The sequence below is a fragment of the Camelus ferus genome, chromosome 8 (assembly GCF_009834535.1).
Source record: "Camelus ferus isolate YT-003-E chromosome 8, BCGSAC_Cfer_1.0, whole genome shotgun sequence".
NCBI classification, from domain to species: Eukaryota; Metazoa; Chordata; class Mammalia; order Artiodactyla; family Camelidae; genus Camelus; species Camelus ferus.
This window is the reverse complement of record NC_045703.1, coordinates 50301417-50323402: the sequence shown is the minus strand read 5'-3', so window position 1 is coordinate 50323402 and position 21986 is coordinate 50301417. Positions and strand designations below refer to the sequence as shown.

General features: G+C 34.6%; 1 protein-coding gene across 5 annotated transcripts in view; it reads left to right on the top strand.

Annotated features, from left to right (window-relative positions):
• The window catches only part of MAP3K5 (mitogen-activated protein kinase kinase kinase 5), a 202219-nt gene that overhangs the window by 104825 nt on the left and 75408 nt on the right, over nt 1-21986 (top strand). For all 5 annotated transcript variants that reach the window (XM_032485004.1, XM_032485005.1, XM_014562399.2 and 2 more), the window contains 3 exons: nt 1910-2080; nt 11962-12074; nt 19324-19483. In XM_032485004.1, the coding sequence (XP_032340895.1) occupies nt 1910-2080; nt 11962-12074; nt 19324-19483 (444 nt within the window). The remainder of the gene's footprint in view (nt 1-1909; nt 2081-11961; nt 12075-19323; nt 19484-21986) is intronic.

The following is a 21986-nucleotide window of genomic DNA, read 5'->3' as shown; positions in this document are numbered from 1 at the left end:
GGATTGCTCTGAACAGACCTCATTATAATAAAAGCTATGGGGTTTATGTCCATGTCCAGATTCATGTCCATGAATCTGCTCAGACCAGGACTAACACTGCTTCCAGTCCTTCCTCTAGGCCTTCCGTTGGCATCATGGCTGGCACATACCTCAGTGCCACTTTCTACCCAGGGCCACCGTGGAGGACCATCCTTGCTCTGGCCATAGGGAGGCCTAAAGCACTGAACTGTCCGAAACTTAATTGTGCTCTTCTCCTCTATGGTGGAGAGTTGACTATATATGTGATTACCACAACTGAAGAGAATGATAAAAAGAAGACGTATGGGCGTGGGGGACATCACATCTATTGGGCATTTGCCATGAAGGCTTAATTATTTTACCAGTGAGGAAACTGAAGCTGGGAGAGGTTGAGTGACTTTTCCTCAAGGCTCATAGTTAGCATGTTGTAAATCCAAGACTCAGACCCTGGTCTGTCTGATGCTGATGTCTGTGTTCATCACCACTCGGTCCTCCTACCTCTGTTACAAAGGAAGCTCAGCATGCTCTTCAGCCAAGGTCGCGTCTTTCCTTTTTTATCTATCTAAACTCTAGAACTTGCTAACTTTATCAATAATGTATAATGGAAGTCTGTTTTATCTCCCCATTTATTAAATATCCTTCTCTTTAGATTTGACAGAGTGAGATGAAACCTCTAGAGGTTACCTTTTCCAGCTTCAAATAAGTCCTTTTTAAAAGATGAAATGAAAAGTGGAATGAAATATATTCTATTTTGAAATGAAAAGTGAAAGTCCGTGAGAGCCTTTCATATTTTCCTTTATCTATATTTTTGCCTCTCTTTTCTAAAATAGAATAGAATGAAAGGATAAATATATTTGTGTGAAGCATTATTCTAAACTTAACGTATTTAGTACAAAGTGTAAAAAGGAATTTCATGGACAGAAAGATTTAAAATAGTAGCTGAGAATAGAAATAACTCTTTTTATAGAACTGTTTTCTTGAAATATATTTCACATACCATACAATTTTATTTAAAGTGTACAATTCAATGAATTTTGGTATATTAACAGAGCTGTGTGACCGTCAACACCATAAATGTTAAAACATTTTTATCACCCTCCGAAACCCCCCTCCCATTAGCAGTTTCCCTCCCATTTCATCTCAAATCCCCTAGACCTAGGCAACCACTCATCTACCTTCTGTCTCCATAGATTTGCCTATTCTGGACATTGCATGTAATGGGATCATACAATATATAGTCTTTTGTGACTAGCTTCTTTCGTTTAGCATAGTGTTTTCAAGGTTTAAGAAATAAGTCCTAAGAGAATGTTTATCTTTGTGAATTGTCTGTACATACTTGCTAATTTTAAAATGACCTACATAAAGCATCTTCCTTAGATAATCCATTGGTCACATGAAGAAAACAGGTGTCTCGAGTTAAAGTTGGTTTGTTGGAATTGTCTGTGAATTAGTTTGCTCAGTGTTTTGGAGCAAAAGCCGTTGAAATCTGTAGTCAGGGTTTTGTCCCTATTTGGATTAGTTGACTCTGCCCCACCCAGGGCCAGAGACTGCTTTTCTAATCTCACTCCACCAACTTGAACCTTTATAGGGACTGCAGGGAAACTGGAAGGACTGTGGGTGGGTAAGCACAAATCCATCACCATTAGCAGAAAAGCAACTCAAAAGAAATCCTTGTTAGAAGCTGTAGACATGCAATAGCATAAAAAAACAAAAACAAAAAAGGCTTAGGACAGAGGTTTACAGAGGACTACCAAAATCTAATTGTTATTTCTATCCTGCCAAACTTCACTAATGTGAATCAATATATTAAATAGAGTTTTTAAAAGATAATTGGCCTAAACTGTGTCTGTAATCTATTTTGAAACAACGGTGTTTCCTTCCTCTACCTTAGGAGAAATCTCCCTGGAGATCGAGCAAAAGCTCTTGACATTATGCTTCCCCTGGTGCAAAGTGAAGGGCAAGTGGCTTCGGATATGTATTGCCTCGTTGGTCGAATCTACAAAGATATGTTTTTGGACTCTAACTTCATGGACACTGAAAGCAGAGACCGTGGAGCATCTTGGTAAGTGTACAGGGTGAGATACTTGATAAATCCATGACATAAAAAGTCGTTTGCAAATAAGAGTGTTAAATTATTCTTATTTTCCTTTAGATTATATATTATTAAATAAAATCTTAGACTTTATAGCTTGAGTAAATAATTTTGATGAAATTCATTCAATAAGGCAGAGTAATTTTGGGTAAATTAGATGAATAGACGATGATTTAAGAAAAACAGAATTTTTTAAAAAGATATTATAAATATAATGTATACTACAATACAAAATATTGGGGAACAGTTATAAAAATTTATAGAAAGACAAGAAAGAAGACCTGAATGAATGGGAAAATATACCAAGGCTGTGGATGAGAAGACTTGATATTTTGAAGACGTTAATTCTCCACAGCAGGGCTTTTCATGTAATTTGACAAATTGATTCTAAAATATATTTGAAAAGAGGGGAGCCAAAAATGGGCAAAGCAATTTTGGAGAGCAAGGTGGAGGGACCTGTTCTACAAGATAATGACACCAACTATAATGACGTAATAATGAAGATATTGCAGTAGGAGTGTAGGCATAGACAAATAAAACAGTGGAGCTGAAGAGAGAGCCTGGAACAGGCAGAGATGTATATATAAGACTAGATTTATGGCATGATATGTTTCATGAGCCAGAGTGAAATAGATGGACTCTTCAAGAATGGTCCTGAGAAAATTTGTTTATCTGCTTGTAAAAATAAAATAAAAATGAATCCCTACTTTAACCCATGCACAAAAAAAAAAAAATCCAAGTGAATTAAAGATCAAATATTTTTTTAAAATCCTCAGAAAGATATTTTTAGAATAAGATATACAAACTGAATTTATGACTTCAGGATAGGAAAGAATTTTTAAACAAGGCTTAAAAAATATCATAAACCATTTAAAAAGAAGAGATTGGGAAACTAGTGTCCATTAAAATTTGCATTGCTCATCAAGGTGCTAGCTTTTGTAAATGTCAGGGTAGATTCTATTGCACTGATCCTCCTGCTTATAACACTATGGAGGTTAACAAAAATGTGTAACTCTGACAATTTCAGTTGTTGGCAAGGCTATTTGAGAAATGGGAGTCTCAGTCCCTGCTGGTGGTGGTGGAAAATGTTTTGACCACTTAAAGCCTTTGGCATTGTCAAGAAAAGCTGACAGCTTACCCTAGATCCAGCAGATCTCCTCCTAGTAATATACCCTAGAGACACTCTTGAAGTTTCTCTACATAAAGGTTTCAGTGTTTAAAAAAAAAAATCCTAAAAAAAGTTGAGCAAAATAAGAAAATGGCAGAAGGATACACAGAGCATGATATCGTTTATAGAAACTAAAAACGTACACACCTAGTAAAAGTATAGCTGCATGAATGCACACCATAAATTCCCAATCAGTATGACAGGTACCAGTGGCGAAGGAGTAGAAAGGAATCACGGAAGGCATCACATGCAGCTGCGAGAATATTTAAAACATTTTATTTCTTGTGGGAAAGGTATACCTCAGGTGGTAAAGTGCATGTTAGCATGCAGGAGGTACTGGGTCCCCAGTAAATATAATAAAATAAAAATAAAAAAATAAATAAACCTAATTAAAATAAAGTAAAAATAAATAAATAAACCTAATTACCTACCCCCCTACCAAAAAAAAAAAAAAGAAACCTAAAAAAAAATTAAAGAAAACATTTTATTTCTTAAGCTGAGTGGTGGGTATGTCGATGGGAAGTGTCGCTTACATTATTCTTCTGTACTTTTTAGTATTTCTAAAACATTTCCCAAATATTCCTTGATTTAAAGAAATATACTAAACGAGGTTGACCTAGTTCAGGTGTTTCTCAATGATAGCTATAACATTTTGAAAGTTGTGAAACAGAAATCTTAATGTTTCAAAATCTTGTGTCATCTTAGCAGTTTAACGGATGACTGAAATTGGGATACTGGGTTATAACCAGGGAGGAAAACTTGGCGAAAGTGATTTCCTAGATTTTCATGGACAGTTTTGGTTCAGAATTTTAAATTTGTATTATATTTTTTTACTACAATCCAGAGAGTTTTACAGTTTCTCTTAACCAATTTTTTTTCTGCTGTTACAAAAGAGAAATGAAACTATGCAGACTTCCTATTACTGGAAGATTTCCTCTTCCGGAAAATATTTCCAGAAGAATCTTAATTGTAGGAGAATTAAAATCCGATATTTGGAAGCATTGTGTCAGTATAAATGTTTTGATTTGGTAGCGATGATGAAATGCTTAGGTAATTTTTTAAAGCCTGACTTTCATGGTCAGTGAATTCAAACGAAAAACATCTCCTAAGAAATGAGTGTGCATTGTGCACAGGAATAAATTATAAGTGTTTCTCCATTTGAAAAACCAAACAATTTAGACTACTGAGAGCTTTCAAGGCCAGGTAAAGTTCAGTAAGGAACAAAATTTTTTTCTGGTGTTTTCGTTTTAACTTTCTATACTTCCCAATTCTGGTTTTTTTCTATGGTTCCCATTTAGCGGAAGAATATTAACTCTCAAAAGAGCTTTGTGTTCAAAGTCTTCAGGTCAAATTAAAGATGTCAGTTTTTTATTATTTCATTTTAAGCTATTCATTGATTTTCTAGTAAGAACAGGGAAGGCTCAATGGGAGGATCCGTAGGAGTTAATCTTGGTATGTCACTCACTGATTTATTGAGTAATATAAGAATATTATTTCTACCGTAGATTACCTGTCTATAACCTACCATAATTGTCATTATATCCGTTTGTCCTAAAGGTTGTTAAGATTTCCCCGCATTTTAAAATGGGTGCTTTATCATGTCTTCACACTTGTAGAGCCATTTTGGTATTTCTCAGTGTTTTGATCCAACAACTCCCACAGTACCGCAAAAATACCCAGTCTTGGTTGATGTTTTGGCATCGGCCCTAACCAATGCACCCTTCCCCCCAGCCCCTTTCTATTAGAGCTGAGAAGTAAAGCATGATTGTCGAGGTGCTAACACAAGAGGGTGTTACTGAGATTCTTAGGCATCTGGCCAGACTTACTCAGGGTTATGCATTTCCTGAGTCATGGGTCCCGAAGGGATGTTTCAACTGACCTTTTTTGAGCCATAAGCTTCTGACTTTTCACTTGTCAAATGCTGGGATGGGATAAGGGGTGAGTGGCTGGCAGTCAGTCCCTAAAGCATCTTCCAAGGACTCTTTCCATAGCCTGAATCATTTTCTGTTGGCTTAAATGGACAGTCATCTACTGATCATGGGAAGTGTAAGGATAAGAGCTTCAACTCAGAAAAAGAGCCCCAAGCACTTGTGATTACAGTGGCACATAGAACTCTTTCTTGAGGCTCTCCCATTTAATGTCTTTAATGAGTTTACTGTTCTGCCTTACAGTACAGGAGGAAAGTTTGACATTCCTCTGAGCATTGTAGCTGGTAGGAGAACCATACCAGGGCACTTTTTACTTCTAAGGAGACCTTCTGTTGCAGACCTGTTTTCTGAGAGGTTTACATAGGATTCAGATTACGAAAATAGAAAATAAGAAAAAAAAGTATAGTTTAGGTTTTTTAAGTCTGCAAAATCGTGATATATTGTAGAACAAACTTTAATTGTTGCATCTTATCCGGGACAGAGGGTGAGTGGTTTGAAAGAACACATCCTGCTGATGTAAGTATAAAAAAAGAGTAGTTCTCTAACATTTGCTGTTTTTAATTGTCACTTCCTTAGTTATTTTGGGTCATTGAAGCTCTTGTGGATGGCTAAAATAATGCTACTTTTTCTATATTTAAGTTTCTATAATCCAAGTTATGGTATGAAAAATGCCTTTTTGATCTCTAAGGAATTGAACTGAGTTTAGCTTTTAGTTGTGAAAAGGTTGTAGCTTTTTATCATAGCTGTTCTATATAAAGTTAAATATCAGTTAAAGAAAGCAGCAGTGGTACCTGTCACCAGTGTGGGGGAGAGGATGTTTGGGGTTGCAGCAGGGTAAACAGCCAGGTGAGGATAAGCGGGGAAGTTGGGAGGTGGCCAGCTTTCGAAGTAGGAGATATTGTGACCCAAGAGCCTGGACTTACATCCTGAAAAAAGGCCACAGAGTTTCTGAAGTGACAGACTTAACTGGAATAACCCAAGACCATACCATGGACTGTGACTTGCAGGGCTATGAATAGTTCATTGCCAACATTATCTCCATAATTTCTTTTTTAACCTAACCTAAAAAAGAAATAACCGCAAAATAGTTATGCTGAATTCATATGCCACGTGATTTACTGAGAACATTTTGTTGCACGAGTGCTTGTTCAATAGATAGAAATAATAATCAATCCCTTAAACTTCAGAGTCCACACAAGGGTTTGGTATATGTTCTTAACCATTGGAGGCTTATAAGGCCCTGGTGAAGTAGGCAAGGCTGACATTTTTCTTCCCATTTTTCAACTTAGGCAAGTGAAACCCAAAGAACATTAGTGAATTTCTAGATGTTTTGTGATTAATAAAATTTCAAGTCTAATTTTTTCAGATCCAGTGTTCTTTTTACAATATCCTAAGCTCTCTTTCCTGGAATTTCCAGGAACAGACATTTCTAGGAATATCTGTACTGTTTTGTTCCAGAGGCCTGGACTTTTAGGAGACTGACATGAAATAAATGTTGACCCAATACTTGGAAACAGTGTAATCTTGAGCAAATTACTTAACCTTCAGGAAATTCAGTTTTCTTGTTTGAAAAATAAGAATAATACCCGCCTAGATGAGTTAAAATGCTCTTAGCATCCGACACATAGCAGAATACCTTACTCCAAAGAACTTAAGCAATAAAAAACGCACTTCCTAAAACATGAAGTCCAGAAATAGGGCTGAGTCAGGGCGTAGGTTGAGTTGGCAGCTTAAAACTGTCAGCTGGGTGGGTCTGTTTCCTGGTTATTGCTGTGAGTGGCTCTGCCCTCAGTCTGGCCTTCTTAGGGTTGCAAGGTGGCTGGGGCCATTTCAGGCATCAGTCGAACTTAGCTATGCCTGAGTCTGAGACAAGAGAAAAGGAGGCCATCTTTTTCTGTATCTTTTTCTTGGGACTAAGAAAACACTCATAAAAACCAACCCCACACTTTCCTTACATTTCTTTATGCTTCCAGGATTTCATCATCAGCCCAATACCACACAAATCACCAGCAAGGAAGAGGGTATTAGTACAAATGGTTTAGACTTCTCACTTTAGCAGGAATGAATGTTCTGTTGTGAAGATTAAATGAAGCAACATATGTTAACATCCTGGAATTTAGTAGACCTCTCAGAGTTATATCCTTAGCATATAATATGTGAAAATATTTTGTGTCTTCATATAGTGTTGTATTTATCCATGTTCAAAATGGATATTGACTAGATAATGGATAGTGATTCGATTCCCTTTTTCTAAAATATTCCTGAGTTTCCAATCTCTTCTTTCTGGACCTAGCTGAAGAGTTTAGCTAGTGAGGGAAAAGTCAGAGAATCTGTATGTTTGGACACAGGAAATTGCTTGAATTTCATATACCACAGCTGTCGTGGGGTCACGTGGGATAGGCAGTGATTGCTTGAAATCATATTTGGTTTTAGAGATGACGATATCTCATTCTGGAGGGGAGATATGAAGTCATTTTCAGGTCTTTGACAGGAAATTAGGTGCTTGTACTGTATTAGCATAATCATATCTCCCCTGTTGTAATGCCAAAAAGATCCATAGCCAGGAAATTAAAAGCATTAAGTCTGTTTTTAGCATTAATATGTTCACTTTTCCATAGTAACGGGAAAGAACAGACAGCTTTGCCTTATCAACTAATTTTCTTTTACGTCAGTGACAGTACTATTCAAACAGTAATGTGTGCCTAGTAACTGTTTAGTTTTTATATTATTAATAGGATTGGCTTTACTCATGAAGAGTTATGTAACCAACCAACTGACATACAAATAAAGACCAATGTCTATTTTCCATTTGCTAAATTAGCACCCCCCCCTTTTTTTTTCTTGGCTTTGAGATACCTTTCTCCATGTTATCTCTGTTTCTCCTACCCTTCTTACCCACCAGAGTTTTAGCTCACCATTATTCCACTGACATCATTTTTCTTTAGTCCTTGTTGTGTCTATTAAGTGCATTTCCAAATTTTGGATGACTTTTATCCTTAGAATACCAAACCTAAAGAGTTTTTAGCAACTCAGCATGACACCTGGGTCATTGGTGTCCAGATATAGATGGCTCCTAAGGGACCGACAATTCTGGGATAATTGGAGACTTGAGTAAAACACAGTGTTCCCCCAATTGCTTTGTAAACAGTGCTCAAGAAAGAAACTCAACTATAATGCATTTAAATATAAGAATACAGTTAGGTTGCAAGTCTATCACTCAAACACTAACCAAAAGAAATCTGCTGTGATTATATATTAATATCAGACAAAACTGACCTTAAGGCAAAAATTTCTGCAAGAGATAAGGAGGAACAATTCATAATGATAAAAGGCTAAATTTGACAGGAAGATTTATAATGCCCACCTTTTTGCTCCTGATAGTTTTGCATAACACTAATTTGTATTCTCTCTCTCTCTTTCTCTGATGAACAGTCTACCTAGGAGTTTATCGATTTTAATAATCTTCTCATAGAACCAACTTTTGGCTCTGCTGATTTACTTTATTGCACATCCACTTTCTACTTCATTCATTTCTGCTCTTTCCTTAATTATTTCCTTCCTTCTACTTTGGGGATAATATGCTGTTATATTTCTAGATGGAAGCTTAGGGGCACTGATTTTTCAATCTCGCTCCTTGCCCAACATACGCATTTAAAGATATAAATTGTTCTGCATCCCAGAAATTTTGATCTATTGAACTTTCAAAATCACCCAGCTCAAATATCTTTTAATTTTTGGTGTGACTTCTTTGACCCCTGGGTTATTCAGAAGTAGGCTATCCAATTTACAGACATATCTTTCTTTCTTGTTCTCTAGTTTAATTCTGTTGTGATGAGAGGCGCCTTTACAGCCCAGGATACAGTCCACCGTTGTTGGGTGTAGTGTTCCACATAAGTCAGTTAGATTAATTTGGTTTATCATGTTATTCACATCTTCCATATCTTCACTGATTTTTGTCTGCCTATTTTATCATCACTGAGAGAAGTGTTTTAAAACCTCCAGCTGTGAATGTAGATTTGTCTATATATTTTTTAGCTTTGTCAATTTTTGCTTTATATATTTTGAAACCATGTTAATAAGTATGTTTAGGATTATAAATCTTCCTGTCAAATTTACCCTTTTATCATTATGAAATGTTCCTCCTTATATCTTGTGATAATTTTTGCCTTAAAGTTAATTTTGTCTGATATTAATATATAATCACAGCAGATTTCTTTTGGTTACTGTTTGAGTGATAGACTTTCAACCTAACTAAATTCTTATATTTAAAGTGTGTCTCTTTTAAATGCATTATGGTTAAGTCTCTTTATTTTTTCTTTCTTTTTTTCTTTTTTTTGCTGCTGTTCTTAAATTTAACAAATTTAAAGTTCTTAAATTTGTCAGATCTCTTTTATTTGGAGTGTTTAGATCATTTGCATTTAATGTGGTAACTGATGGTTGCAGTTATGTCTATCATCTTGCTATTTATTTTCTACTTATTTCATATGTTATGTTCTTTGTTCCTTTAGCCCTCCATTCCCCCCTTTTTTTCTATTAATGTAATATTACATTTTATCCTCTATTAGCAATTTAGTAATACTTTTTATATTACGCTTTTAGTAGTTCCCTAGAAATGACAGTCTACATCCTTGACTTCTATGTTCTACCTTAAATTTGTATGTCACCATTTCCTGAGCAAGGAAAGAAACTTAGAGCAGTTTAAATATTCAATAGTTTTAAAATAGTTAATACCTTTTCCATTCGGTCAGATATTTACTCTTTCTGATGCTCGCTCTTCAGTTCAGTGCTCCCAACTGGAATCACTATCTTTTAGCCTGAAGAAGTACTTTTAGTATTTTTTGTAGTAAGGATCAGCTAGCAACTAATTCTGCCAGTTTTACTTGTTTAAAAACTTTCTTACACCTTTTGTTTTTTTCTTTTATTGCTCTAATGATGCCCTTGCATTATCTTTTAGCTTCCGTAGTTTGTACAACTTATTGTTATGGAGTGCTACGGGCCATAGAAAATATATATTATTAATATATTGGTATTTATATTTTGGTTAAAAATATTTTAAAATATATTATTTATGGTAACAGAAGAACAGATATAAACCCAGTTTTCATCTTGGTTAGTTTGGTACATAGGAAGCACTTAGTCAATATTTATTCATTAATTTGGGATTGTCTTGCTTTTTGCATCTTCCTTTGAATACATTTAAGAGAAACATCCCATGTTCTTTTCTCTTAGAAGAAAGGAAAAGAATTTATTTGTTGAAAAATACTGCATATCTTGATATGAATTGGTAGAAAGTATAAAGTATTGGTAAAAAGAAAGGTATTCATTCCCTTCTTCTCCTGTATCTTTATTGGAACCTTCTACTTGCCTCTGAACAAACACAAAGACCTTTGGTCTTATATGAGTCTAAGACTTATAAATTATGTCCTTCCTTGATATGACCTGCTTTGGATAGCAGCTGTCTGGGTACATGCTTTTTCCATTTTAGATTTGGGAAACACCTGTACTTCTGGAGAGATAAAAATGCTTTTTAATCAGCAACAGTGATACAGTTGGAAACTTTTTTTTCTTATTCCACATACATAACTATTTGAGTCAACTAGGTAAGATGAATGTTTAATTGATTTTTGTTTTGTTTCAGAGAAATTTGTGCTACTTAAAAAGCAAGACCCTTAAAAAGGGCACATGATTCTCAATATTCAGCAAAGCTGTACTTTTCCTTTTGTTTTGAAGTTTAACTTACCATTTTAAATTATGGAAAATTTCAAGTGTATATAAAAGCAAGAATATACTCAAAGGTACACTATTGTGCCAGCCACCATCTTTTATTTTCACAATTAATGATTTTAATAGAAATGCCTTTATCTTGGAATTTTAATGTGCTTTTCCCTAAATGGCCTTTTTTGGTATCATTAAATGGTCATTCATTAGGTATTTAGTCTTTATATTTCCCTCAATCTGATTTTTTAAAAAATAGAGATGTCATTTTTCATGTTTGTCTCAGATTCTATTAGTCACCAGGACATTTTTTTAAATTTTGCTCTTCATGCCCTCAAATGAAATAATACTGAATATTGATGCCTGTTAAATGATGTATATGAGGAGACCCTTGAACGGACCCTAGGAAGTTTTACCTTGAAAATACAGTGGATGTACAAACACTGAAGTCTTTTCCAATGTTGAAGCATTTTTAAAGGTTGATATTCAGTTTCATGCATATTCAGGAAACGGTTCTCATTCTCTTTGAGCCAAAATTAGAATGCACAGGCACAGTCTCTGTTTTTCTTGATTTCTTTCTGCAATTGACATTCTTTATTGCATGTCTATATCACTCTTATGGAAGTGATTGTTTCAGTGTTACCTAGATGATCTTCCTCATCGCTTCTTGTATTTTTAAAGCTTTTTAAAAATCACTTTTTAAAATACATGCAAGGTTTTTATTTTTAAATTTTCAGTGCTTACACGTGCTCACATATACACGCTCTCTCACGTTTCTGGAAGACTGTTGAAGAGAGGATTTTTTTAAAGTTTGGAGCTGCTATGGTGAGGTTGAGTTAAGTAGGGGAGAATGCCTTGTTGCAGAGGGTGAGGATATGCAGTTACTTAAGCATTAAATCCTAATAGCACACTAGATTCTGGGGTGAAGGCCAGTGGAATATTTTTACTTGCTTCAGGCCTTGGAGTTATGCAAACAGAAGCTATTGCAAACTCAGAATTTCATGATTGAGAAAGTAAACTTGTACTTTTTTTTTATATAGGTTCAAAAAGGCATTTGAATCTGAGCCAACACTACAGTCAGGAATTAATTATGCGGTCCTCCTCCTGGCATCTGGGCACCAGTTTGAATCTTCCTTTGAGCTTCGAAAAGTTGGTAATTACATCTTGATGTTTTACATGGAACTCAAGAAACTGGACCCAACTTGGTGCAAAGAAAAAGAATCTTTGTTAGATAGTCCCTTTGCTTTCTATCTCATCTGACTTCCTGGAAAAAAACGAATTACATCTCCTTGTTTGGTGTTTCATCGTTGTGCAGAATTCTGACATTGGGATGTAATTCAATTTTATAGTTTACTTTACCTGCTTCTAAAAATCCCCTAGTTAATATTTTTTTGTTCCAGCTCAAACTAGTATGAAAAATATGGGCTCTGCATTCAACCCCCCAACTCCCAAATAAGGTAGTGTTTTGTGGAATATCAGGAAAGCTTCCTGTTTCAGATTGATTTTGCTTTCCTGGTGCTTCAAAAAAAACAAAAAACAAAAAAAGAAAAGAAAAAAAAAAACTGTGATATTTCCTATTTCTGTTTCACGTGCACACCTGCCCCTGTGATTTCAGGGCAGTTGGAGGTCGAGCCTCCCAAGCTCCTAGAACAACAGCTCAAGCAGATGGCAGTCTTGGCAGTGACTGTTCTCCTCAGAGACCATCTCTGAATTGTAGCCATTGATAGAATGTGCTTTTGTCCCTTTTATCAGTGGACATTGTCTCATATGCTGACTCTTGTTCGGAATTTTAAAAAATTAAGACACCTTAGTGAACACGTTTTGTGTGATTTCCTTGGTTCTGGCTTTGATAGCATTTTTTAAGATTCTAGATACTGAATATTGTCTAAGGTAATCAGATTTTGCACTCTCTTGAGTACCTAACCACCCTCTCTCAGAGAACCTTTCCAACTGTTGTAGGAGTTTTTACTACAGACAGAGAAATATTTTGCCATATTTTTCGTAGAGAAAAAAAAATGATGTGAAGCTATGAATTGTAGAAAAAACTTTTAAGATTTTTAACTGGAGAATGTTTTGTTCAATTTTTCACAAAGAGGAAAATGAGCCCTGGAATTTTTTTTTCTTTTCTTTTCATTATTCAGGAAGAGCTTGTAAAATTGCCTTATGTAATGTTCTGGAAAGTCTTTGAAGGCAAGTAAAGTTTGAATATTAAGTACTTTTTAAAAGACCCAGACTAAAAGAATGAATGCTTGTTGCTAGTGAATTGTAATGGTATTCAATGCACAAAGTTTTATTTGAAATAATTTTTTTAGTTGGCAAATGAAATCAGAAAAAATACACTGCAATCTGTGCTTTTTGGAAATTATTATTTAAGGTTATTTTAAAAAACTCTATACTAACCAAATCTCCCCATACATCGGTGATCTAAAAATCATTTGTATTGCTCTGTTCTTGAACTTGAGGTTGAATCTTCCAGATCACTGCAGAAATTTACACTGATTTGCATGTGTAAGTAGAGCAATAACAGAATGGTTTGAAATGTACCTATTCTAAATTCTCACTTTTAAGTAAAATGTAGATTAAGATGGTCATCACTCTTCTAAGGGAGTAGATCTTAAATGTTCTCAACACACAAAAGAAATGGAAATTATATTACATGATGGAAGTGTTAGCTAATGCTATAGTGGTAATCATTTTGTCAGATATAAGTGTATCAAATCAACACTTTGTATACCTTAAACTTACGCAATGTTATGTCAATTATATCTTAAAAAAGCTAGGGGAAAAAAGGATGGTCAGCACTCTGAGGTTTGAGGAACTGTGATTACTGTAACTTTGTAAAGGAAACATACTTCGATTTTTTCCAAGAAGAACTCATTCATAATAATAATGTTGAACAAGCATTTGAAAACATATAAAGCTGAATTTTTAATTTTGGAAATTGAAAAACCTATACAGACTTAAAATATGACTTGACAATGAATTTTTAGCTCTTATAAGAGCTGTTTTAAGGTTCTAAAATACTGTACTATACACTCTAAATTGTATGTCCTTAATAACTAAAAGGCAGTTAAAACTCACTAATTTAGATTCTACTCAGTCATATATTATGCTAATTAACATAAGTGGACCAAAAGATAATTTTTATGTGGTGAAATAGGATTAAAGGGATTTTCAAGGAAAAACAAGTTGACTAAATAAATGAATATTTTAATATAATAATAATATTAACTAATAGTGTATAATGAAATAAGACTAGTAACATATCTGACATATTTTAAAGATATGCAGTTGCATTCTTTATTTAATCAAAATTTTCAGTAATTTATATCTTCTCTCTTTTTTTCTGTTGGTTGCCTGCAAGCATACAAATTAGTCTGAATTACTGAATTTCTGATAGTAATCAGACTTTTCTTTGTGAAATCTTTTCTTTAGATGGATTTTAAAGTTTGATTTATTTATAAAGAGTAAACAATTAAAAATTAAGATGTCATAAGATGATCACTAAATCTGAAGCTTTCCAAATATTATATTAAGTTTAGGACCTCTAATGTAAGAACAGTTTTTCACAGTCATCAGCTGTTGCCCAAAGAGTCTTAATTCTAGTTGTGTGTCTGTTTGAGGTTATGACTAGTTGCTTCATAATCTGTGTTTTATTTTCCCAGTTTTTTGAGTAATCATTGATGTTTGGACTATTTAGAACTAGGATTTAAAAATACAGAACCACATCTTACATCTTTATCCTATTTTCAGCTTCACAATCCTTAAAATTAATATTCAAACTTTAGCTAAACAGAAGATGATTCTCCCATCCTCTAGAATTTTCAACCGTGAGACACAGTATGAGATGATAATGTAATAAAAGAATAGTGTGATTGGAATTGAGACAAACCATTATTTGAATCTTATTTGCAAAGAGCAATAAAAATAAAATTTGTTACTGAATATAAAAATCCATGAATCTATACAGATAATCAAGAAAAAGAAAAGAAAAACAAAATTCATCACCAACCACAAAACAACTCAATTGTCATCTGTGAAGGTGACCAAATTCTCAGCAAATCGAAAATCATAGGGAAAAGATTTAGTACTTTCCCTTCCTTTTAAAGGGATACTATAGTTCATCCAGTTGAGGAGATAAAGGTCTTCTTAAGGCATGCTACATACTACTGTGTAATTCTTCAGGAGAATGTAGTCTTCAAAAGAACTCTAGCCAATAAACGAAAGGGAATAATAAAGCTGATGATAGTGATGTTGAAATAATCATTCTGAAATGATCATCAAATAGAACTAAAACTATTAAGTGGAAATCTTTACTTAAAAATTTTTTTTCGTTTACCATATTTGCATGATACCAAAGCTCACCCAGAGATTACTTGTTAATCACAAAGAAACAAATGTACCTGTGCTATCCATTGTATATATCCCTTGCAGGGTCCAGCTGTCAGTGATCCAACTAGCATCTTTAATAGTGGGATGGCTGGGCTTATGCCACCTGATACGGTGACTGTGAAGTAGGCAGCATCTCCTGTGAAATAGTCTTTCCAAAAATGTTTAACCTGGATCTTAAGATCTAACAGTTAGTTAATAGGAATCACAGTGGCTAGAGAAATAAATCAAACAACACCATGAAGCGCCATAAGACAGATCCAGAATGTGAAGACATTCTATTGGACTTCCCTCCTGGACTCGTCAAAAGGTCAATGTAGTAGAAAAAAAAAAAAAAGTCTGGGTGGATTGGTTAGGTTGAAAGAGATTTAGATGGGGGAGGGTATAGTGAGTGCTTAGCATGCATGAGGTCCTGGGTTCAGTCCCCAGTACCTCCATTAAAAATAAACACATAAATATGTAATTACTTGCCCCCCAAAAAAGACCCCCACCAAAAAAAAAAAAAAAGAGCAATTTAGAGATATAAAAAAATAAATGCAGTTAATGATCCTTGTTTGGATTCTAGTTTGAAAATAAAAAGCTTTAAGAGATATTTGGAGAACAATTAGGGAATTTGAACCAGGACTAGATGTTAGATAATATTAGGAAATTATTAATTTTGTTAGGTTCAATAATCAAATAGGATATGTAGGAGAATTTTTAAAGATATATGCTGCAGTACTTAAGGGTGAAATGTCATGACATCTGTAATTTAACTTAAAATGGTTTAGAAAAAATATTCAGGGAGATGAAGCAATAACAAAATGTTAGGCATTCCTGAATATGTGGTCATTCATTGTAGAAGTTTGTCTACTTTCATGTATGCTGGGAATTCTTCACAATGGAAAGTTAAGATGAAAATCTAATCTCCATCAGGGCTGTGTGACTTGCAACAAGTTGCTCAACATCTCTCAGCCTTTTTTTTCTTTTCCTCACTGCAAAAGGGAGATAACCTCCAACTCATTGTGTTGTTTAGGGATTGAAGAATTACATTTTCAATGTGCTGTGCACAGTGCTAAGTACATAATGAGCATTCAATGAAGGCTTCATTTCCTACCTTTCTCTATTAAAACAGCCTTGCATCTAATAGCAGCTGCAAGATGTAAAAGCTGTGATAGAAACTAAGCTATTAAAAAAATCTTCAATTCTTAGAAGTCAACCAGTTCTAATTAGAGCATTGTCAAAATTTAAATTGCCTAAACAGACAATTGAATCGACGAACTGATATTTAAAACAGCAATGACATACAATTCATTGCTTATAAAGTTTAGCCAAATTTTTTTTAAATAATGAGAAGTATCCAGATGGTAAGGACTTGGTAAAAAGATATAGTCATCCATCAGCAATAATTTGGCCCCAGAGATCAAGACCCTTAAAGGTGTTATAGCCTGGAACCAAGTATAACGCTACCTCTGAGATGCTATCCTATGGAAATAATCCTAAATATGAAACAAAGTTTATGCACTAAGATGTTTATTCCTATATTCCTTGGCTGGGGGGTGGGGGTGGAAGGGGAATGGAGAGAGAGAGAGATCCCAAATATAAAAAATTAGAGCCATGTTCTAACTCCATACTTAAAAAAGATGACTGTCTTCATGTAGACAATTTCATCCATCATGTGGAAAGAACGTATAAGTTAATTCACAAAAGAAATACAAACATATGAAAAGACAGTCTGAAAAGACAGTTGATCTCAGCGGTTAAAAAAAGACAAAGTTCCATTTTTTTCCTCCATCAGACTGGCAAAGACAAAAAGACATGATAATATCTATAATATCAACACTTAAAAGGGACGTATCTTCTGTCCCCAACAAGTCCAGGTTTAAGACTTTATTACAAAGAAATAATTGAACAAGTGCACAAAGCTATGTGTACAAGAATGTTTACAGTAATAAAAAGCAGCCACCATCTGCATTTGGGTAAATAAATCATGACACATCCGTATACTAAAGTACTATTTGCCATTAAAACAAAAATACAGTTTGTCCGAAGGTTGAGTGGCTCAGCATCACAGTCATGTGACAAGTTTATGCCGGGGCCAAAACTAAAGGTCACTATCATTGAATGAACTTAGGGTATGCAAGAATAAATCTGAAATTTTATTTCAAAACGAATATTTTTATTTTACTATCAACCACTTTCATAGTCCCTATTTAAATGTTTAAATGGTTTAGTGCTTCATGAGTCCTGGATTCATTGTCCTGAAAGTATGACACAAAAAAGAGATGTTCATTTCTAACTGAGGTTGGTAGAGACACGCATCTTTGTATCTAATTTTCCCTCTGCACTTTCTCCTTCCATTTGTGTTTGTCGTATTTTTTATGTTTAGATAGGAGATCATAGATGTTTTGCATACACATGTATAGTTTTTTTCATCTCATGAAATTTTAAGGTGGCAAAGTTGTTCTCTTTTTAATTTATCATCACAAAATGTGAAGAATTCTCAAATGGACTTTTCCCTATTTTACTCAGGACGTAAGTGGAATTATATAATAAAAAGCAGCAGAAAGTTTTTTAAAAGATTATTTTGTTTCATTAAAGTATACTTTTCAAAAAAGGTAACTTCATAACTCTCAGGAAATATAAAATGGACCCTGTGTAGAAGATTTTATTTAACTCAACATGGAAAACAGTAAGAGGCTATGTCTCATTCAAACTGTGTTTAAGAAGCTAGGGTATTCATAAAGAACTTAAAGAAATATTAGAGTAAGATTTCTGAGTATGATTTTTTAAAACTAATTTATGTCCAACTAACTTTTTTAAAGTTTATATGTTTAAGGTTATAAATCTTAGGAATTAACTGTTTCACTAGACAGAAATTATCTGTATATTTACTAAACAAAAACATACAAGTTAACAAGCAAACTTCTCTAAGTCTGAGATTGTTAAATTAAATAGTAAATAGTGAGATGAACTAGCTACACTTTCAGTAGACAGTCCTTGAGTACCTTATGCCCCCATATGATATTAAAATGACATGTTCCACCTTTTTATCTTACTCCCAAATCTCAGATAACTTTTCTGACACTTTAATGTATTTTTGTTTGTTTTACTGAAGTATAGTCAGTTTGTAATGTTGTGTCAATTTCTGGTATACAGCGTAATGTTTCAGTCATACATGTACAAACATATATTCCTTTTCATATTCTTTTTTCATTATAGGTTACTATAAGATATTGAATATAGTTCCCTGTGCTATACACTAAAAACTTGTTTATCTATTTTATGACACTTTAATGTTATGGATGTTGGTGACACTAAAAATTCTACAGGGACATATTATTTTTAAGCAAACACATACTTACAATTGCAAAAATAATACAGGAGAGAGTAGACATAAAAAATTAGAATGAAATGCAAAGAACCTAGAAGTACCAAAGCCGTGTTGAAAAAGAACAAAGTTGGTGGATTTATGTGACCTGATTTCAAGTCTTGTTATAAAGCCTCAGTAATCAAGACAGTGTTATCTGTCAGCTTCTTTATTTCTTTAACTTTATAAGTGTATAATAACTGTTTTGCATATAAATTATTATGTAGCATTTTATTCTTGTGGGATATATGTACTGCATACATTTCAACTGACTGATAGAATTTCAGTATATTTCCCTTTCAAGTAACTAAAGACTCCATGCTATAATAAGGGAAAGAAGGAGCTTACAGAGCAAGCCGTTTAGTGTTACACCTTTCAATTTATGCATATAGAGGCATACATAAAAATCCTGGAGTGATGTATTACAGTGGCAGTTATTTGGGAGTTTTTTCATTAAAGGGAAATTTTCACTTTCTTTTGTGTAACTTTCTGATTAGTTTGACTTTTTTTTTTACAATGAACATAAGCCCTTTTTAGAATCAGAAACGTCAGGCTATTTTAATCTGAAAGGAGGAATGAAAGCTTAATTTTGCTTTTTAATAAAAACTCAGCTCTGCCTGTCTACTGTGTGTCTGTAACTTTATTCTTCCTGTTCATCTTCTAGGCGTGAAGCTAAGTAGCCTTCTTGGTAAAAAGGGAAACTTGGAAAAACTCCAGAGCTACTGGGAAGTTGGATTTTTTCTGGGGGCAAGTGTCCTGGCCAATGACCACTTGAGAGTCATTCAAGCATCTGAAAAGCTTTTCAAACTGAAGACACCAGCATGGTAATAGGAGATTGTTAGATGTTTATGCATTTATTTTTAATGAAAGCTCCTGTCACTTGTTTCTAAACTGAAATTTGTTGAACCGACAGGTGATTTTATTTGCTTAGAGAATAAAATGCAGAATCTAGAGGAAAAAGTGATCGATGCCCATAAATAAAATGTGTTGTCTGTGAGTTCTAATGACTCTGGACACAGGTGATGTCTGCCGGCCACCAAGCTTAGCCTTTCCATCACAATGACCAACCCACTAGCCCAGGTTGGCCAGTGTTACCCACTTGAATCATGCAAAGGCATCGAATTTTACACCTGCGACTCGAATCAGCAGTTTCACAAGCTTCTTCCCCTCTCAGCCTCCAGGCCTCTGCTCCAAACACGTGTCCTTTGTTTCCTTCAGGATCTGATCTCACTTTTGGAATTCTCCTTCTCGATTTTCACTTCTTTTGACTGAGGGTTCACCGACGCATTTAGGTGTTTCCTGTATTTGTGTGTTTTTCTAATTTCAGATTGTTCTTGGGATGCACCTGTCTCATCACTGTGTATGCGGTCATTGGAGAGAGGAAAGCAAAATTCCATCTGCATTCAGGACTGCTTTTTTTTAATGCTAACTTTATTATGCATCACATATAATGACTGACCATTAGCTATAAAGACTTTAAAAGGTTAACTGTGATATCAAGAAAGGCTTAGAGCAGCTCAGAGCTCAGACCATGGAGTTTTTTTTTCATCAGAGGGACTGTTTGAGGAGATGCCCACCACAGTAGACCTTCATGGCTTCTTAAAGCACTTTTTCACCTTTAGGTGTCTTTCATTAGCAAATTCTCCTCAGCATCACTCCCTTAATGATCTTTCTAAAATGCATGTCTGATCCTTCCCTTCCACTGAAATCTTTAAATCAGTATCGTTTAATGGCTCCTCACAGCCTAAGGGATAAAGTCCATCTCCTCGGCGTGGCAAACAAGGCTTGCCCTTAGTCATTAAAGCTCAGCTCTTGTCACACCCCTAGGTTTATGCTGCTCTCTGTTCACACTGAACATGCCAGATTTTGGCTTGGTGCCTTTGTGTCTCAGCACACGCTGAGCACCCCCTTCCTTCAGCCTTCTCCTCTACCTGGGGACCACTCGCAAATCCCGTCTGCTGGTAAATCACACCCTGACCTCACACCCCGCCCTGCACCCAGAGAGAAGATGACAGATGTTGTTACATACACACATGTGATCCTTTCATCTCAGGCACTTTTCTTCTTTCGTGTTTCCATCATTCTTTAGTTTAGTCATATCTACTGATGTTGAGTGTATGACTTTTGTTAGCTGTATGTCTGTTAGTTGCAGCTCCGTGGATATTTATTTTCACAGTGTTTATCACATCTTTTACATTTCTGTCTTCTTGGCACTAGGTGCAGCTTGAGAACAGGGCTGTCCTGTTAGTAGCCTGTCAACAGCATGCATTCAGCCAATGACATGAAATAAATGAACCAATAAATGCATGTGTCTGTCACATGCAACCAAATTGGTTATTTCTTTATGATGACCATTCTGATAGTGGAGGAAGAGACTGAAACACAGGTACAAAGAGCTTTGGTCTGAGGTGTCCTGGCTTCTGTGGACAATAAACAAGTTATTTTATGCAATGGTAATAACAACTACAAAACTACGCCTTAAGTTTCTGTAGTTTAATGTTAACTTCTATGTCTATAGTTTACAAAGTGCTTACATACTCATTATCTCACGTGATTATCTTGCTCCTTATTTTTTCCTAACTTTTTCCTTTGAGGCACCATCTGTCATAAGGTTTGAGGATATTCGTATAATATGTGTGAGCTGAGTTACTTTAGCACAAAATAATGTCCTTTATGAAGTGTCTATCCAGAAAAGCTTTCTCAAGGAAGCATGTTTTAAAACCAATGCACTAACCACTTCCTTGAATAGAATATGGGCATTATTTTATTTTATTTTTAATTTTTTTTTATTGGAGTGTAGTTGATTTACAATGTTAGTGTCAGGTGTACAGCAAAGCAACTCAGTTATACATATAGAAATTCATATACCTTTTAAGATCTTTTTCCATTATGTATTATTACAAAAAATTGAATTTATTTCCCTGTGTCATACAGTAGGTCCTTGCTGTTTATTTATTTTATATATAGTGATATGTATCTGTTAATCTCAAACTCCTAATATATCCTTCCCCTGCTCTTTCCCCTTTGGTAACCATAATTTGTTTCCTGTGACTGTGAATTGACATTATTTTAAAAGTCATGTTTTAAGTAGATGCATTGTCCAGTCCATGTTACTTAAGCTCTCTAAGCCTCAGTTTCCTCATCTTTACAATGGTGATAGAACAGCCTACTTTATTGAATTTTTGTGAGATTTAAAAGAGATAATATATGATAGTACATGACAAGTAGCAAATAATGGGTAGTGTTTGGTGACTATGAATGTATAATTATTAATGCTGTCTTTTGATTACATCTGCAGAATACGACTGGGATACATGGGAGCAGGTG